We start from the raw sequence: 17,964 nt of genomic DNA on the forward strand, positions 1-17,964 counted from the left end.
TATCAAAATAGCAATTCTGGAGTTTTTAAACAGCCTTGAGTAAAAAGCACCCAAAAAGCAAAAACTAAAATTTTGGTTTAATGTTATGGAAACAATGCCTTGAGATAATAAGTCTGAGATGAACATATAAAAAAATAGGTGTAAATACTGAAGGATGATTTTTTCTTAAATTACTTATAAAACCTGCATTCAGTATATCGCTGAATGTGACACCAAAACCTTTAAACCAGTTTATTTTTCAGAGCAACTAGTTTAGCATGATGCGATTGAGCTCTGATTTTCTAAACTCCCTCTAACAAAAATGAATGCAACAATTTCCCTCGGTGAAATCGGCGGATCAAACCGAGCCACACCAAGTTAATAGCTAATAAAGGTATCCGGCCGCGGTCGATCCCATCCCATCATCATGCCATATCCAGATGCGATAATCATAACATAAATATCACTTCTTTTACGGCAGCCCACATGTGAGCGTTATCAGGTTGAGAATTTGATTGCCTCCTGCAACAGGGGGAAAAACGTGGCCTGGCCCCATCGACATGGCGTTCGACGTGAGAGGTGTCCATAAAAGTTGGACCCGCTGACAATTCCGAACGAAAATATAAATTAATATAGCGACAGAAACGTACCGGTTCGGCCCATAAACAGCCATCATCTGCAATCACACGACGACGACGATATTGGTTCTGAGAGTCTCTTGGTGGCGGCGCACGCTCAGGAGCTGAATCGCACTTAATCTTATTGCTCCTGAGCACACACACACTCGTGGCAAGTGCTATTAAAAAGTAAGTTTACGGCGGAAGCTGGATCAAAGCTGACGCTTTCGAGAGCAAACAAAAAAGTGGGAAAAGTTAAGCAATAGGGTGGTCATTGAGAGCATTTGCAAGCTTACATTGAATTGATATTCCTAAAACTACTAAAAATACTTGAAATACTTAAAAAAGCAAAATTATTGTAGATCAAAGTACGTCGAAAAGATTGAAATTTACATGCTTGGTGACGGTAATATTAATTTTTTTAAAGTTAAACTTGCCACCCTAAAAAAAGCTCCTCACAAAAGATCGGTTTGTTTGTCCACCGGCTGTCCCCCGAAAAGGGGGGAAACAAAGTTCGGAACGTCGACAACATCCCATAAAACATATCCACTAGAAGCAAGCTGCCAATAAATTTGTGCGGTTTTGGCTTGTTTGTGTCGATCGCTCGCGGGCCTGACGTCGTCGTCGGTTCCACTTGTCCGCGTGGCGGGTTTAATTTGACCTACTTTGGCATGGTTTGGACAGCGGAGTCCTTTTTTGTGTTACTCACGTGCTGGCAGCACTGCCGCCAGATTATTTTATTATTGTTTTAGTTTTTATGACGGCTTTTGGTTTGTGGAAGCCTTCGCCGGGATTGTGACAGTTTTTGGTTTCGGAAGGACGGACGGGATTTTCCTTCCGGAGGCCGTAGAAAAACTCTCACCGGATTAGCCGGTGAAGTGGAAAAGCGGTTTCCGGTTCGTAAAATTCTAATTTGCTAGAACAATGTCTAAGCGAAGGATTTTTGGGGGAAGGACCTTTTTGATAACAGTTTTGCCTTCGTCACTGAGGAAAGCCAGTAAAAAAAAGGATCTTTTTGCAACTTCGATGTGAAACTACCTACTTTTCTTGTCTTTTTAGGAAAACGAAACAACCTTCTTTTCTTGACCAATAATAACAGTACTAAAAAGTAACTTTCAGCATACACTTGAGTGCATTGACATTGACCGTCTCAGGCCATGCCTACGTCATTTTACCCAGCCCGGTTGATCCGGAACATGTTACCGGTGGACACCTGCCCACTGAGAAATTTAACGCCCCGATCAGACCTTGTAAGACCGATTTTGTTCTACAATCAGACTCATCTGGTCGTTACATTTCTCAGAGGGTGGGGACATTTCCGGAATAAGCAAGAAACCATATCATGTGACAAATCAAACTTCATGAAATTTATAACTACACACGGAGAAAAAACCGTTCCGAAATTCGTGAAAAAATGTTCATGTTTTCGCGTACATTAAATGTTCATGAAATCATGAACTTGATCACGAAATCATGTTGAAATGTTTACGATATCGTGAACAGTGTTCACAAAATCGGGAACACATTTTATGTTTAGAAGTTTACACATTGTTTTCGTTAGATGGCGTTGTGTACCAGAGTTTGTGTCAAGGAATCAGCGCTATCTGCAGGTGGAATTTCGTCGGCTGCATGCGAAGGAGCAAACGAAATCACGCACAGACATGTTTCGTTGCGCCCGACTTTGGCCTTCGGATGACGTCAAAGAAGTGAATCCAAATAGGGTCCCTAAGCAAATTGGGTCATTAAGATAAATTCAAATAAATCAAACATAAATGAATTTAGTTATTTTTTCAATAATTTTAACATTCAAGCAAATCAATTTAAATTGTAAAATTGTAAAATTGTAAAATTGTAAAATTGTAAAATTGTAAAATTGTAAAATTGTAAAATTGTAAAATTGTAAAATTGTAAAATTGTAAAATTGTAAAATTGTAAAATTGTAAAATTGTAAAATTGTAAAATTGTAAAATTGTAAAATTGTAAAATTGTAAAATTGTAAAATTGTAAAATTGTAAAATTGTAAAATTGTAAAATTGTAAAATTGTAAAATTGTTAAATTGTAAAATTGTAAAATTGTAAAATTTAAAATTGTAAAATTGTAAAATTGTAAAATTGTAAAATTGTAAAATTGTAAAATTGTAAAATTGTAAAATTGTAAAATTGTAAAATTGTAAAATTGTAAAATTGTAAAATTGTAAAATTGTAAAATTGTAAAATTGTAAAATTGTAAAATTGTAAAATTGTAAAATTGTAAAATTGTAAAATTGTAAAATTGTAAAATTGTAAAATTGTAAAATTGTAAAATTGTAAAATTGTAAAATTGTAAAATTGTAAAATTGTAAAATTATAAAATTATAAAATTGTAACATTGTAAAATTGTAAAATTGTAAAATTGTAAAATTGTAAAATTGTAAAATTGTAAAATTGTAAAATTGTAAAATTGTAAAATTAAAATTGTACAATTGTAAAATTGTAAATTGTAAAATTGTAAAATTGTAAAATTGTAAAATTGTAAAATTGTAAAATTGTAAAATTGTAAAATTGTAAAATTGTAAAATTGTAAAATTGTAAAATTGTAAAATTGTAAAATTGTAAAATTGTAAAATTGTAAAATTGTAAAATTGTAAAATTGTAAAATTGTAAAATTGTAGAATTGTAAAATTGTAAAATTGTAAAATTGTAAAATTGTAAAATTGTAAAATTGTAAAATTGTAAAATTGTAAAATTGTTAAATTGTAAAATTGTAAAATTGTAAAATTGTAAAATTGTAAAATTGTAAAATTGTAAAATTGTAAAATTGTAAAATTGTTAAATTGTTAAATTGTTAAATTGTAAAATTGTTAAATTGTTTAAACATTTAAACATTAAAACATTCAAACATTTAAACATTTAAACATTTAAACATTTAAACATTTAAACATTTAAACATTTAAACATTTAAACATTTAAACATTAAAACATTTAAACATTTAAACATTTAAACATTTAAACATTTAAACATTTAAACATTTAAACATTTAAACATTTAAACATTTAAACATTTAAACATTTAAACATTTAAACATTTAAACATTTAAACATTTAAACATTTAAACATTTAAACATTTAAACATTTAAACATTTAAACATTTAAACATTTAAACATTTAAACATTTAAACATTTAAACATTTAAACATTTAAACATTTAAACATTTAAACATTTAAACATTTAAACATTTAAACATTTAAACATTTAAACATTTAAACATTTAAACATTTAAACATTTAAACATTTAAACATTTAAACATTTAAACATTTAAACATTTAAACATTTATACATTTTAACATTTAAACATTTAAACATTTAAACATTTAAACATTTAAACATTTAAACATTTAAACATTTAAACATTTAAACATTTAAACATTTAAACATTTAAACATTTAAACATTTATTCATTGAAACATTTAAACATTTAAACATTTAAACATTTAAACATTTAAACATTTAAACATTTAAACATTTAAACATTTAAACATTTAAACATTTAAACATTTAAACATTCAAACATTTAAACATTTAAACATTTAAACATTTAAACATTTAAACATTTAAACATTTAAACATTTAAACATTTAAACATTTAAACATTTAAACATTTAAACATTTAAACATTTAAACATTTAAACATTTAAACATTTAAACATTTAAACATTTAAACATTTAAACATTTAAACATTTAAACATTTAAACATTTAAACATTTAAACATTTAAACATTTAAACATTTAAACATTTAAACATTTAAACATTTAAACATTTAAACATTTAAACATTTAAACATTTAAACATTTAAACATTTAAACATTTAAACATTTAAACATTTAAACATTTAAACATTTAAACATTTAAACATTTAAACATTTAAATATTTAAACATTTAAACATTTAAACATTTAACCATTTAATCATTAAACAACAAAGCTTATGTCACCCCCCCCCCCCTTTCAAAATTGGTCGGAAAAATAAGGGGGCAAAAAGAATTTTTTTCAAAAAAATATCTAAATTTCAATGGAAATAGAAGTCTATTCAACTGAGAACAATCTTAAATGCCTTTTTCAGCATTGATAACCACATTTAACATGTTTGGACTAGTTTAAAATATTTTCAACTTACATGAAATTACAATGTACAGCACCGCAAAAACTTTTTTCGCAAAAATATCGAATCATAATAAACATAAACTTTATAGTTGGAGAAAAATATTTATCAAATATTAATACTTTTTGAAAACGTAATATCTGAACTACCCATGTTTCATTTGACACTGCGCCATTTGTGAATGCGCCCACGGCTCGTTCCATTTCAAACGTCAGAGCGTGCTTGAAAACAAAACCGCAGCAGCGGGAGGAACCAAATTGTTCCGGAATCCCGGAGAAAACAAAAACTAGGTGTTGGGGCTGGCAAGCGGATGTGGCAAATTATTGAGGTAAGTAAATTTTAGAATGTTTTCTTTGATATAAGTTGATTAGTTTCCTTACTTTACAGTTTCGACGAAACCATCCGATTCTACAGATTATGACCGCTGTTTTGGGCCATCGGCGAAGATCCTACAGAATTTTCTGTCCGGATTGCCATCTTATCAAGTATTTCGGTAAGTTTTTATATGTTTGATGCTGAAAATTTTGTTAACAAAAACATACTTTACAGATGTTCCCGCGTCAGATTCTTCCAGGCGGCCACTGGCATCTTCTAACCTTCCCGTCTTCATCGGTGCAACAAAAATCGGGATGGCCACCAGATTGAACCACTGCAGGTCCAGCCATGTGTGATTTCTTACTGCAGGTAGCGAAAAAAAAAGTGTTTTTTTTGTAAAGTGATGTGTTTTTGTCAATAAAAAATTAATTAATTTCAACGCCATGATGATTTTTGTAGTTTGGTTACTGGCCACCAGATGGCAACGCATTTCCCTGAGCCCAAAAATGGCCACCAGATGGCAGAGTCATCAAAGAAATACTACACCACTGACACCAACCCAAAACGTAGTACCATTTTTATCCGCTAGAGTGCTTCAATTTCTAAACCGCGTGAACAAACGTTCACGATTTGCGATTTGTTCATGGAAAGTGTTCATGGTACGTTCGCGTACCATGGAATATCACGTTGTTCCCGATTTCGTGGTACATTGTTCACGATTTTCGGAACGGTTTTTTCTCCGTGCAGTCTTGACTTGATTATCCTAAGGCCATGGAAAAATTTCACTTCGGATAATCGAAACTTCGGATAATCAATTTTTTTTTTCGTTGTCTTATTATTGGTTGTCGAGCTTGCTGACCCCTAAACGGCGCTTAAGAGGCAGTTTTTGTAAATATTGCTCGTTTTGTTCTAGAAGTCGTATCGAGGTGCTCCGATTTGGATGAAACTTTCAGCGTTTGTTTGTCTAATGTCTATAGATGAGATGAACTCATGTGAAATATGAGTCCTCTACGACAAAGGGAAGTGGGGTAAAACGGGCATTGAAGTTTGAGGTCCAAAAAACATGAAAAAACTTTAAATTGCTCGCATTTCCGTAAAACTTCATCAATTCCAACTCTATTAGATGCATTCGAAAGGTCTTTTGAAACCCTTTAAAATGTGCCATGGACATACAGGATTGGTTTAACTTTTTCTCATATTTTTTGCAAATTACTGCTCAAAATTGATTTTTTTAAACCTTAATATCTTTTTGCAGCAGCCTCCAACACTTATACTCCTATCGGTCGAAAGTTAGGGAATTTTATGGACTATAAGCCTATGGTATTAACTTTTTGGCCAATCGCAGTTTTTCTCATAGTTTTTCGATTTTTCTATAACAAACATTTTACAACGTTAGTTTTTGCCCTGTAGGCTTCCATAGAGGCACTTTTTGGTCTCAATTTTGTCATCTTCGGAATCCTCAGAAAATTTCACGTTAGTAAGAAGTATTGAAGTTATAAATTTGATCAATTTTGAAGTATTGGAGTTGTGATTTTAATCAAATTTACAACTCCAATACTTCTAACTAACGTGAAATTTTCCGAGGATTCCGAAGATTGAGATTGAGACCAAAAAGTGCCTCTATGGAAGCCTACAGGGCAAAAACTAACGTTGTAAAATTTTTGTAATAGAAAAATTGAAAAACTATGAGAAAAACTGCGACTGGCAAAATCTAAGATGGCGGCCAATATGGCGGTGACGAAATATTGAAAAAATATATTTTATTTTTTAATAGGCAATCGACTGTTCAAATTTGACTAAAGTGGGGTCGCAGAACTTGAATTTGATGTTAAAAACAAGAAAAAGAAAAAAACGTTTTTTTTTTGTTTGTTCGTGATTCGATTATCCGGAGTCTCATACAAACCTTTGGATAATCAAACTTTGAACAATCGAAACTCCGGATAATCGAGGCTTCGGATAATCGAGTCTGGGCTGTATGACTATCTAAGACAGGGGTGCTCAAAGTTTTTGAATGGCGGGCCAAATTTGAAGCTCACATGAGCTTGCGGGTCATATGAGAAAAAAATGATTTTTCTTCAATTTAAATCTGTAAAACTAAATTCGCAATTCGCAATTTTCAGTGTAAGAACGGGCCTTGACCGATCTTATGCACTAGGTTCCCGACGAACACGCACTGCCCTTACACCTACATCTCACCCTTGCTCTGAGTCAGTACGAGCAGCACGCTAGAACACGCTTTGAGTGTTCGTGCCAGGCATGCACACCTTCTTTTCCGGTTACGCATTTTAACTCGGCCGGGGGTGGTACATTAAGTAGGGTTTGATGTAAGTATAAGCGCCTAACCATTTATAGTGTGCCTATCAACTTTCATTAAAGCAAAAACTGTTTTATTTTTAGTTTGAATTCAAAAACTAATTGTTATTTACTGTGTATTGTTTTCTCCTGAAATCTTCCCTATTGTTAAGTCGTGTTTATCTGTTGCTATTTCTTTTGTCGCGGTGTTTTGTTACAATTTTTGGTCCTAAGCATGTTATAAAAGTTTACCAAAAATACAATAGTAATATTTGTGTTAATCCTTTAACCATTCCATAAATTGAGTAAGGGCTCAAACCTCACTTGTTTGAAAAAAAGGGTGAAAATTGAAAACAATAGACAGTAAAAGAGAATTTATTTTATAAAAATCAAGTATCAATAGTAAGAGAATGATGAGCGTATTTTGAAGAATAAAATGAGAAGCTAGATGTATTAGACGTAAAATTAGACAATAGTTAATAAATAGAGATACAAAACAAGCTTAGATTATAGTAATGATAATTTATAGGAAAGATAAAGAATTATTCAAATAAATAAATTCGCAATAAAATCAAAAAAGATTAGGCGAATGATAAATAGACTTGATATTACTAGTACATTAAGGAAAAGTATATTTTTAAGGAAAAAAAAACAAAACAAAGTTTGTTACAGCAGTATCAATTGATAGAAAAGAGTGGAAAATCTTTGAGAGATAAGAGAATCAAAAGTTAGTAAAATTAAAATCAAATGTTGGATATTAAATAAAAGAATCAGTGAAGAATTGGGAATCAGAAGAGCAAAATAAAAATAGGAGATAGGTGGTAGCTGAGAATGAAGAGAAGAGAAACCCCGTTGTGCGATGTTTCAGGTACATCCACAGCAGTTGACTCAACATACTGCGAATCAAAACAATACCGTCTACAATCACAAATTACTTCCCTTTCCCACATTGTCGCGCCCCTTTCTTTTAGCCGTCTCGACTCTGACCCGCGATGGTTAAAGGTTTACGATCCGTTTCCACAGGCCACCAGCTAGGTCATCATGAAAACCAAGCCAACGTGGAGGTAAGAAAATAGGACACTCGCAAGGAACCAGAGATATACTGTTCTGATCAAGATGATTCGGATGATCTAACAGAACTACGGATGTAGTTAGTTACGCTCCTTCCAGGATGTTCCTTACGTGGACGTCAACCGAAGAGCACGCAACAAGGTCAGTGCCATTGCATGCTCTTAGGTATCAATCCTTGGCCTGCAATTTAAATCTGTAAAACTAAAAACAAAATATAAGAAAACAAAAAAAACACTTTTGAACAAAAAAGCCTCCAATCAATTGGATTTTTTGATTAAAATCAGAAATAAAAAAATACCAGCATGAACATTATTCATCTGCTTTTCATTGCAACTTTCGTTATATTTGTGAAATCACGATGGTTAAAATCGTGATTTCACAAATATAATGAAAATTTTAAAGTTTTATTTAAATTGATTTTTTTAAATTTATTTTTTCAATAATATTTTAAAAGGGGTGACAAAAACTTTGTAAAAGTGTGCAATTTAGTTTTTAAATTTTGTGCAATCTTAATTATAAATATTTGCTTAAGAATTTATCGAAAATTATTCCTCCAATGGTAGTAAAATTTCAATAAATATTTGATGAAAAACAAAATTTTTCCTCTTTTTAACCACATTTAAACCTGTTACGAAACGTGGCATAAACTTAACCTTAATTTCCAGGAATTATAAAATCACTTAATGTGAAGACTTCCATCGTTGCCATGATTTTTCGTTCAAAGATATACATTTTGCGTCCCTATCAATATTTTGACAAAATTCCTTCTACAAGTTGTTTAGAATAGTGCTCTACACATGCTGATTCCTTTTGGTAACGATTATCCTTGCAAAGTTATGGAAATCGTCGTCCTTCGGTGGCTTCAAGAAGGCACATGTTGATTCATTTTGGCCCGCGGGCCTTACTTAAGTCACCCCTGATCTAAGATCATGCCGACTTCATCAGTTCGTTGCCGTCGTGCTAACTTGTCGTACGTGCATTTTGGGCCAAATTGAGTTAAGAACGCCATTTTTTGCAGCTCACAATGCCTCGTCTTTTGACCTTCACATATTTTTGTCACTTTTCATATGAAAGAAGTTTCAATCTTGTCGTGCTATCTTGTCACTCCCTGAAAATTGATGTAAGTGCGACAAAGGGCAGAGGGATTTCAGGTCAGAACACGTTTGACGCACGTACAAGTTAGACTACCGTAAACATTTATAATTATAACTCGGGACTCCGGCAACCAAATACAAACAAACTTCGGGGCAATGCACAGAATGGTCAACCAAACAAAACGTGTTTGTTATTGTTTACATTGCGTGCTTTCGTTTTTGTTTAGTCAAGGTCAAACATTAAAACGCGTTTTTCTCGAAACGTCGAAATGGCGGGTGCGACAAGATAGCACGACGACGATGAGTTACCGATTGTCCCGAAGACATTTCTGGGACTTGCAAGTTCAAATCAAAGGATAAATTGATTTTTATAAAGGTACAAGTTGAACGATAAATTGATTTTGCGCATGTGGAATAGAATACACATCGTTAATATTTGTATTTAAAACGGGCTGAAAACTTTAAAATTTTGAATAAAATATTTTATTTACAAAATTTTCAAGTAATCATCAATATTTTGTAAAACTTGTAAAGTATTGATAATCTTAGTTAATAATCCACTTTTGCCTATCTTTTTATAAATGACATGCAAAAAAGTTGACCTTGCCGATCACAGTTTCCGAAGAAGATTACGAAGATTAGCCATGTAATTAATTGGAGCACAACGATACCAATTTATCCCTCGCACAAAAAGTGGAGAAGAAAAATTACCCAGTACCATTTCACGACCCAGCATCGCCAGCAAGGAAGAGTGTTCCTTTACCGAAGATCAATTAATCATATCGAAGATACTGACTGGCATCGAATTTCCCTTTTTCATCGCCTTTCCCCCAAAAAAAAACTCGCACCATAGGAGATCCTGGGGCATTTGTTTTAACTGCATGGTTTATTAAAATAACACTAATGAATGTTCATAAACTCAATTTTCACATTAAATGGAATCTCATCTGTATGTATTTATGTATTTTTGCTACATTTTGATTGAAAATTGGTTCATTTATCATGCATTTTTTTCAATTAAGACTTAAATTTCAAAGTTTACTAATGATTAAATTATTATATATTGAAGCAAATTCCGCGTTAGAAATATTTTGTAACCAGATTTTTTTAAGTGTAAATTTAAAAATTTCCGAATTTCTCCTACCCAGCAAAATAAAAACGGTTGCCCGGAATGAAAGTAGCACCATCAATATCATTAAAATGATTGACTTGGACTCCGGAGCGACCGGGGCGCGCTGCTGTCAACACGCCAATACTTTTGGATCCATTATATTTCATCCCAAAACCGAGACCACGACGAGAGGGGCGGAGGAAGAAACTATGGAGGTTTGACATAGCACAGCAAAAAAGTGGCCATCCTTTGATCAGTTTTGGAGGCGAAATTTGACGCCACGGCGCAGCAGAAAAAAAAAGCTAAATTGCTTACTTTAGGCTCAAATTACCTCGCGCTTTTACTTAACGGGTTGAAGTTTTTTTTTTGGCTTGTCCTTTCAACACTTGGGCTAAATTTAGTTCGGTTTCCATCGCTATTTTCGAGTGGAATCTTATCAGATATGGTGACTGTGAAATTGATCATTGTTTTTTGGGTTGCAATTGAATTCGTTCCATGGGCAGAACTTTTGCAAAATCTGAAATAACTTCTCATACCTCAGATTTAACAACAAACACATCAAACTACACTCAGTCGATTAAAAATATCCGAGCCGAACCAGCGTTTATGGCTGAAAAACTCTATGATAAAGACTCTAGCTAACTAGCATTGAAAATGTCAAATCTCCTTTTCATCAACATACCGACGTCGTCGTGCTATCTTGTCGCACCCGCCATTTCGACGTTCCGACGCGTTTTAATGTTTGACCTTGAATATACAAAAACGAGAGCACGCAATGTAAACAATAACAAACACGTTTTGTTTGGCTGACCATTCTGTGCATTGTCCCAAAGTTTGGTTGAAGTTGGTTGCTGGAGTCCTGAGTTATAAATACAAATGTTTACGGTAGTCTAGCTTGTACGTGCGACAAACGCATCCTGACTTTCCTGCAGGCCATGGCCTGAAATCCCTTTGGCCTTTTGTCGCACTTACATCAATTTTCATGGAGTGACAAGATTGAAACTACTTTCATATATAAAGTGACAAAAATGCACGGAGTTTTTTTCGGTTTTTGTTGAATATCTCATGATTGAAATCGAATTTTGAGGATCTGTGAAGGTCAAAAGGTGAGGCATTGTGAGCTGCACAATATGGCGTTCTTAACTCAATTTGGCCCAAAATGCACGTACGACAAGTTAGCACGATGGCGACGATACGGAAAATTTCAAAAAATTTACATTTTATATTGCAAACACAGAAATTTGATTGTGAGAGATTCATCAAACAAAATTGGAAGGAAAAAATATAATTCTACAGTAAATTTTCAAAACAACCTATAAGTCATTAGTTTCCTTTTGAAAATTTAATCTAGAATTGACAAATCGTCGCTGTCGTGTTAACTTGTCGTACGTGCATTTTGGGTCAACTTGTGTTAAGTACGCCATTTTGTGCAGCTCACAATGCCTCGCCTTTTGACCTTCACAGATCCCCAAAATTCGATTTCAATCCTGAGATATTCAATAAAAACCAAAAAAACTTCGTGCATTGTTGACGCTCTTCATATGAAAGAAGTTTCAATATTGTCGTGCTATCTTGAAACAGCAAGAAAATTGATGTAAGTGCGACAATTGGCCAAAGAGATTATAGGTCAGAACGCGTTTGACACAGGTACAAGCTCGACCAAATGGTCAACCAAACAAAACGTGTTTGTTATTGTTTACATTGCGTGCTCTTGTTTTTGCTTATTCAAGGTCAAACATTAAAACGCGTTTTTCTCGAAACGTCAATAAGTGACAAACGACAAAATAGCACGACAGCGTCGAAATGATAATTCTAAATATCGTGGATAAGGTGGAACCATACACGTTTTTCTTGAAATTTGAACATTTATATTTATAATTATCTCGAGATTAAAATCTATAAGTATCACGTGCAACTGAGTGGCCACCCGTTTCAGTAACGGTACAAATCTCAACCTGTGCAGCATGAAATCACATATTTTTGTTCCTTGGGGCACACATTTTGAATAATTGAAAATAAGCATGAAACAACGCACCGAACACCAAGGTCCTGCGTATGATAAGGTTAAACGCCTGAAGAAATAATTTCCATTTTAACGGCAACACTGTGTTGCGGTGCAATCACGAGGCAATTTAAAACAACGCGAAAATAATTATCGTCAGTCGTGGCTACATGGCTATAAAATTACCATGAATACATCATTTTGCCGTAGCACCTGAAGATCGGAAGAGAAAACGAAGAAGAGGACGTTACTGAAAGTCCAACATGAATAGTGTCAGTGAAAAACGGTTCCAATTCCGGATCGCACTTCCGGTTTAAGTGAAATTCCAAAGTGTTCAAGTGAAGATAAAAAATCGAAGAAAATAATGTCCTTCTCGTCGAACGACACGATGCGGCCACTGGCCCTGCAGCGGTCCCAGTCGTTGCCCCAGCTCAACTCCCGGGAAGACTCGGGCGTGGGCCTCAGCGGGACCGGGTCGTGCAGCGGAATCAACAACATCGGCTACGAGTCGTCGGCCGGTTCCGGAGGGCATCACCATCGGCACCATCGGCACCACCACCACCGGCACTACCGGAACGAGGTGAAGATTCCGTACGGAACCCGGCTGGTGGCCGATCTGCGCCAGTTGATGACCCTCCGGCAGCACTACTACCCGGAGGGAGGCTGGGGATGGTTGCTCACGGTGATCGGATTTACGATCCACTGCATCTGCCACGGGTTGCACCTGTCGGCGGGGGTGTTTATGATGGAAATGGCCGCCATCTTTCGCCAGCAACCAGTCGCAGCAGGTAGGTTTGATTTATTTATTTATTTTTATGAAAAAAATCGTGGTCTGAATTGTTTAAAAAAAAGTCACAATGTTGCAAAGTTGAAATTTCTCTTTTACAATTTGTACACATACCTAATATGTTAAAGTAAGTTTTTAACTTTTTACTACTATGCTGCCGTTCTACGCATAAATGTCTCATGTTCAAAAAAGTGCAGCTGAGAAAAACGCGATTGAAATTTTTCGACTGATTTCTGCGATTCTACGCATAATTGTCCCGGGGGTCCCTATTCGCCCCATGTGTCCCTAATCACCCCAGTTAGCAGTTTATCACTCTCATTTGTAATTATCTTGCAAAACAACTGGTAAACAAGACATAATGCTTCGCCAAACTATTGATTTCGTGATAGAAAATACTTGGCGGGACAATTATGCGTAGAAATGCAACGATAGGACAAACAGACTTGGTGTTGTTTTTAATGAGTTTCCGAACAAAGTACAGTAATTGTTCGGTAACTGGGCGTTGTTTAACTGGGCTGCTTTTTAACTGGGGGCTCGATAACTGAGCCGTAGCCCAGTTAAATAGCAGACAAAAGTCAAAAACCAAAACAAACCGAAATCACCGAGGGGTTAATGGATGCAAAAATCATGTTCAACAAATAAAAAAAAACTTTTTTCATACTTTTATGTCATTTCAAGTCACAATTAGAGAAATATGAAAAGTAATCATTGTAATTAAGTTTGAGTAACTTTTATTTTTTTACTTCATCAAAAAAATATTATGCATCGGTAGTCCCCCCGTTATTTTTCGTTCAGCCCAGTTAGCGAACGGCATTCGGTGACTGGGCTACGTTACCGAACAACTACTGTACAGGATCTCATGTGTTTTTCTAAAAGTATATGTCAAACCAAATTGAAAAATTATTGTCCATTTCTCTCAAAGATTTTCTCAACGATTTTCTCCACTTTTGGTGCAATCAAAAACATTCCCGGTAACAATGCCATGCAATTTGAAGAAGAAGATAAAAAAAACAAAACGCACAGTATGGGATTTGACAGCGCGCATTTGCCGAAAGTGCGGCGCGTTTTTTCGAGGCTGGTATGCCGCGTGTCCCTTTCGGGAATACGCGCAATACAAAAAAGTCAAAATCATCCAAAAATGACATGAGACAATTATGCGTATACGTCTATAGAACGGCAGTATGTGTAACATAACTGTTTTGACAAGAGTTCCTACACTTGTGCGAAGTTTTCATAAGAGTTTTCAGATGTACAAATGATAAAGTACAAACACAAAAAGGTTGTCAGATCTTCAATCATTGAGGCAGATTTAAAAGGTAGATCCGGACATCACTTTCATCCAAATATCAGAAATCCGGCCTAAAAAAGTGTATAATTAGTGACATTTTTTTGTGCACAGAAAAAATAAACTGATAAAAATATAAAATAGGATAGACCGTTTTGGGGAAAATCGCCGAAAATATGCAATTTTTGGATCACTTTAATATGAATAGAATCACCCTATTTTTTAGTTTTGAGAGGTATTGGTCCCTATTAAAATATTTTGTCAGTAAAAAATGCGTTTTGAAAAAATAGGTGTTTGATTTTTTGTAAGTATTTTTAATTGACCTGGCCTTGTAGGTGGATAAATCTTGACAAAAATGCGTATCTCTAAAACCCTTTTCAAAGAATTTGATTGACAAATGATAGTCCACTTTGTCCTGAATCCTCTGAGATTATGTAGGGGAAATATACCCATTTTAAGCCTAATAAGCGATTGTGTTTGAATGATGCTGGATAATCTGGAGTGTTCCTTGAAACTTACTAAAACCAAGATTACCATAGAGTAGAGCAACTTTTTGTGAACATTTCTGTATATTTTCACTTTTACTAAAAAATATTCTATTCCTTCTACAAGTACTTAAAAAAATATTTCCCAGGATTATTCTAATCGAATGAGAATGCACTGGGCCATGCCATTTATCAATTTTCAGCTTAGTTCTGTTTTCTTTCAGCGCTCTTTTGGGTCTTCTTAATGCTGCCATTTGTGACGAAATTTTAATCGAACACTCACGAGAAGTATCATTTATAGAAAAGTTTCCTGGCATCACTGCCTCACTCCAACAGGCGCTGCTGCCCAGTCAAATCAATCCGAATTCTGAAACGGAATCTAATTAGAATCGAACACAAATTCCGTTTAAAACGCAACAACCGGTTCGAACTCGGAACCGGTTGTTGCGTTTAAGCGACATTTGTATACGATTCTAATTAGATTCCGTTTCAGAATTCGGATTGAGTTAACTGGGTGGTGGTGTTGGTAGCCAACCTTTGTTATTTATTTGCCTTCGCCTCTCGCTCGGTTTTCTTCAGCCTTCGATTTGAAAGGGTATAAACGTCAAAAAGCTCGGCGCGTTTGTTTTTTCGATAGCGCTTGCAAATAAGTTACATGTTTCGGGATTATTTTTCAAGTGAGTCACCAACTAATGTGCAAAAGAACATGTTGCCGCTAGTTGGAAGCAATTTCATATCTTAGGCGCTATGAAAACGTTAGCGCAAGTAAAAAGATATTGATGGCGACTTTCGTTAAGCTCTCATCTTGCGTGTGGATGTGTGTGCAAACAAAATGATGAAAAATGGTCTCGCAAAATTGAAATTGTGATCAAAAGTGTATTTAATTTGATCTTTTTGACCAGTAAATGGTATAAATTTGCGTACTTACTCGTGGCGGTGCTGTTGCTGGTAAGTTTATAGCCTAAATAGTATTTTTAGACCATTAATCGAGCATATGACGAAGATAGGTATTTATATTTCCCCTATGTCACTCAAATGCTTAAATATGGCTGTGTTTCAATTGAAATATCTTTTGACAATCAAAATGTATCAACAAATCTTAAAAATGATTTCAAAAGTAAGAATTTTCTCTACAAATCTATTTTATAAAAATATTTTATGATTAAAGATAAGGCCAGGTTAGTTAATAATCCGTACAAGAAATCAAAAAAAAAATTCAATAATATTTTGCTCCAATCACACGGTTGGCTGCCTAAGTTTGGGTATATTTTGAGGTTGGCGTGTATATCAAACCATCTCTCAAAAAGTCTGACAGGTTTCACTTGTATTTTGGTTTCTAATAATAATTACCGAGAAAAAAAGATTGAAGTTCCATCAACAAATTCTAATCTTGTGGATAAAATCTACCCTAGAAAATTTATTGTTAATCATTAAACACCACCCATGTAAACGTCAATAAATTGTGCCCGCTCTCTGACACACACACACACTGAATAACGGGTCAAAGAGCATACATCACCGTTGGCTCCAGTATAAAACCGTTTCATTTGCAACGATGACAGCGATTTTGCACGGTTGCTCGACAACACAATGAAAATGGCTGGCTGCATTTTGCTGCATCGCGTGGTCAATATGCGGACCGCCTGCAGTCACGTGGCATTGGACCACCTCTGTGACCCCCACAGTATATGGATTCTAAATGGTCATAAATCTTGACGGACATTTAATTTCGGGCTACGATGGATAAATGAGAATTTGAATTACAAAAGTGGAACATCCGCTGTACTTTTTAACTACTCATCGTATAACAAACATAAACTGCTTAAAATTGGGAGGTTTTATTAACATAAATATTAGAATAAGTGAAATGTTCATGATTTATTTACGGTACTCAAAAATGTAAATATTTTACACAAAGTAAACAGCAATATCTTTTCCTACCTTCTGCAAATCACACTTTTACGAAAACAAACATTTTTAAAAACACATCCTCCACTCACAAATCCACAAGTGCAAAACATTTCAGCCCGGTGGCCAACCGACGAGCAGCGCCTGAATAATTCATGAATTATTCAAAACCGAGAAATGAGCTTTATAATGTTAAACAAACATCAAGCAAACGGGCGCGCGCGCGCCAAAACGGAGCAGCTTCGAACGGCCAGATTTAGCGAAACAAGAGCATCAAACCAGAAGCCAGACATCATGTGGTATTAGGAGGAGAGCAAAAAACAGTGCTACATCAAAAACCCGACCAATGGCGGTGCCTTTATCGAGCCATTTAGATCAATTTATTTGACTAATGTTCACTAGATTAGCTCTTGGGTACTGGAAGAGGAAATCGGTTTTACAGCTTGATTCGTTTAGGTTTTTGATGCCAAAATAATTCGGAACATGTTGGCTAAATTTTGAAAAGAAGAAAAAACTGACAAAAACAATATTATTATAAATTTCCTAATTTATTTATCAATCCTGAAAGTATAAAACAAATATTTAGAACTTGAATGATTTCATTTCGATGAACTTTTGAAAACATTTGAACACTTTCGAAACGTTATCGGTCCTCAAAATCCTAGAGTACAGATCTCGGAGTCTACCGCCATAACAACATGATTATACCAAGATTTTAAAAGAGGATTCTGCATTATACAACGCTATGAACTCTTTGGACCACTTTTGTGAAGTTCTGGGTCTTCCAGTACTCTTAGGGACATCACTGAATAGGAATCACAATTGCGACTTTGGTAGAATCATGTTGTTTAGACGATAGACTCCCAATCTGTATTC

General features: G+C 34.5%; 1 protein-coding gene across 1 annotated transcript in view; it reads left to right on the plus strand.

The window, feature by feature from the left end:
• LOC6038502 overlaps window positions 1–17,964 on the plus strand; it is a 32,940-nt gene that overhangs the window by 11,514 nt on the left and 3,462 nt on the right. Inside the window, exon 2 of the mRNA XM_038265379.1 lies at window positions 12,834–13,411. Within this exon, the coding sequence (XP_038121307.1) occupies window positions 12,988–13,411 (424 nt within the window). The 5' untranslated portion in view covers window positions 12,834–12,987. The remainder of the gene's footprint in view (window positions 1–12,833; window positions 13,412–17,964) is intronic.

Source organism: Culex quinquefasciatus, chromosome 1 (genome assembly GCF_015732765.1).
Source record: "Culex quinquefasciatus strain JHB chromosome 1, VPISU_Cqui_1.0_pri_paternal, whole genome shotgun sequence".
Taxonomy (NCBI): Eukaryota; Metazoa; Arthropoda; class Insecta; order Diptera; family Culicidae; genus Culex; species Culex quinquefasciatus.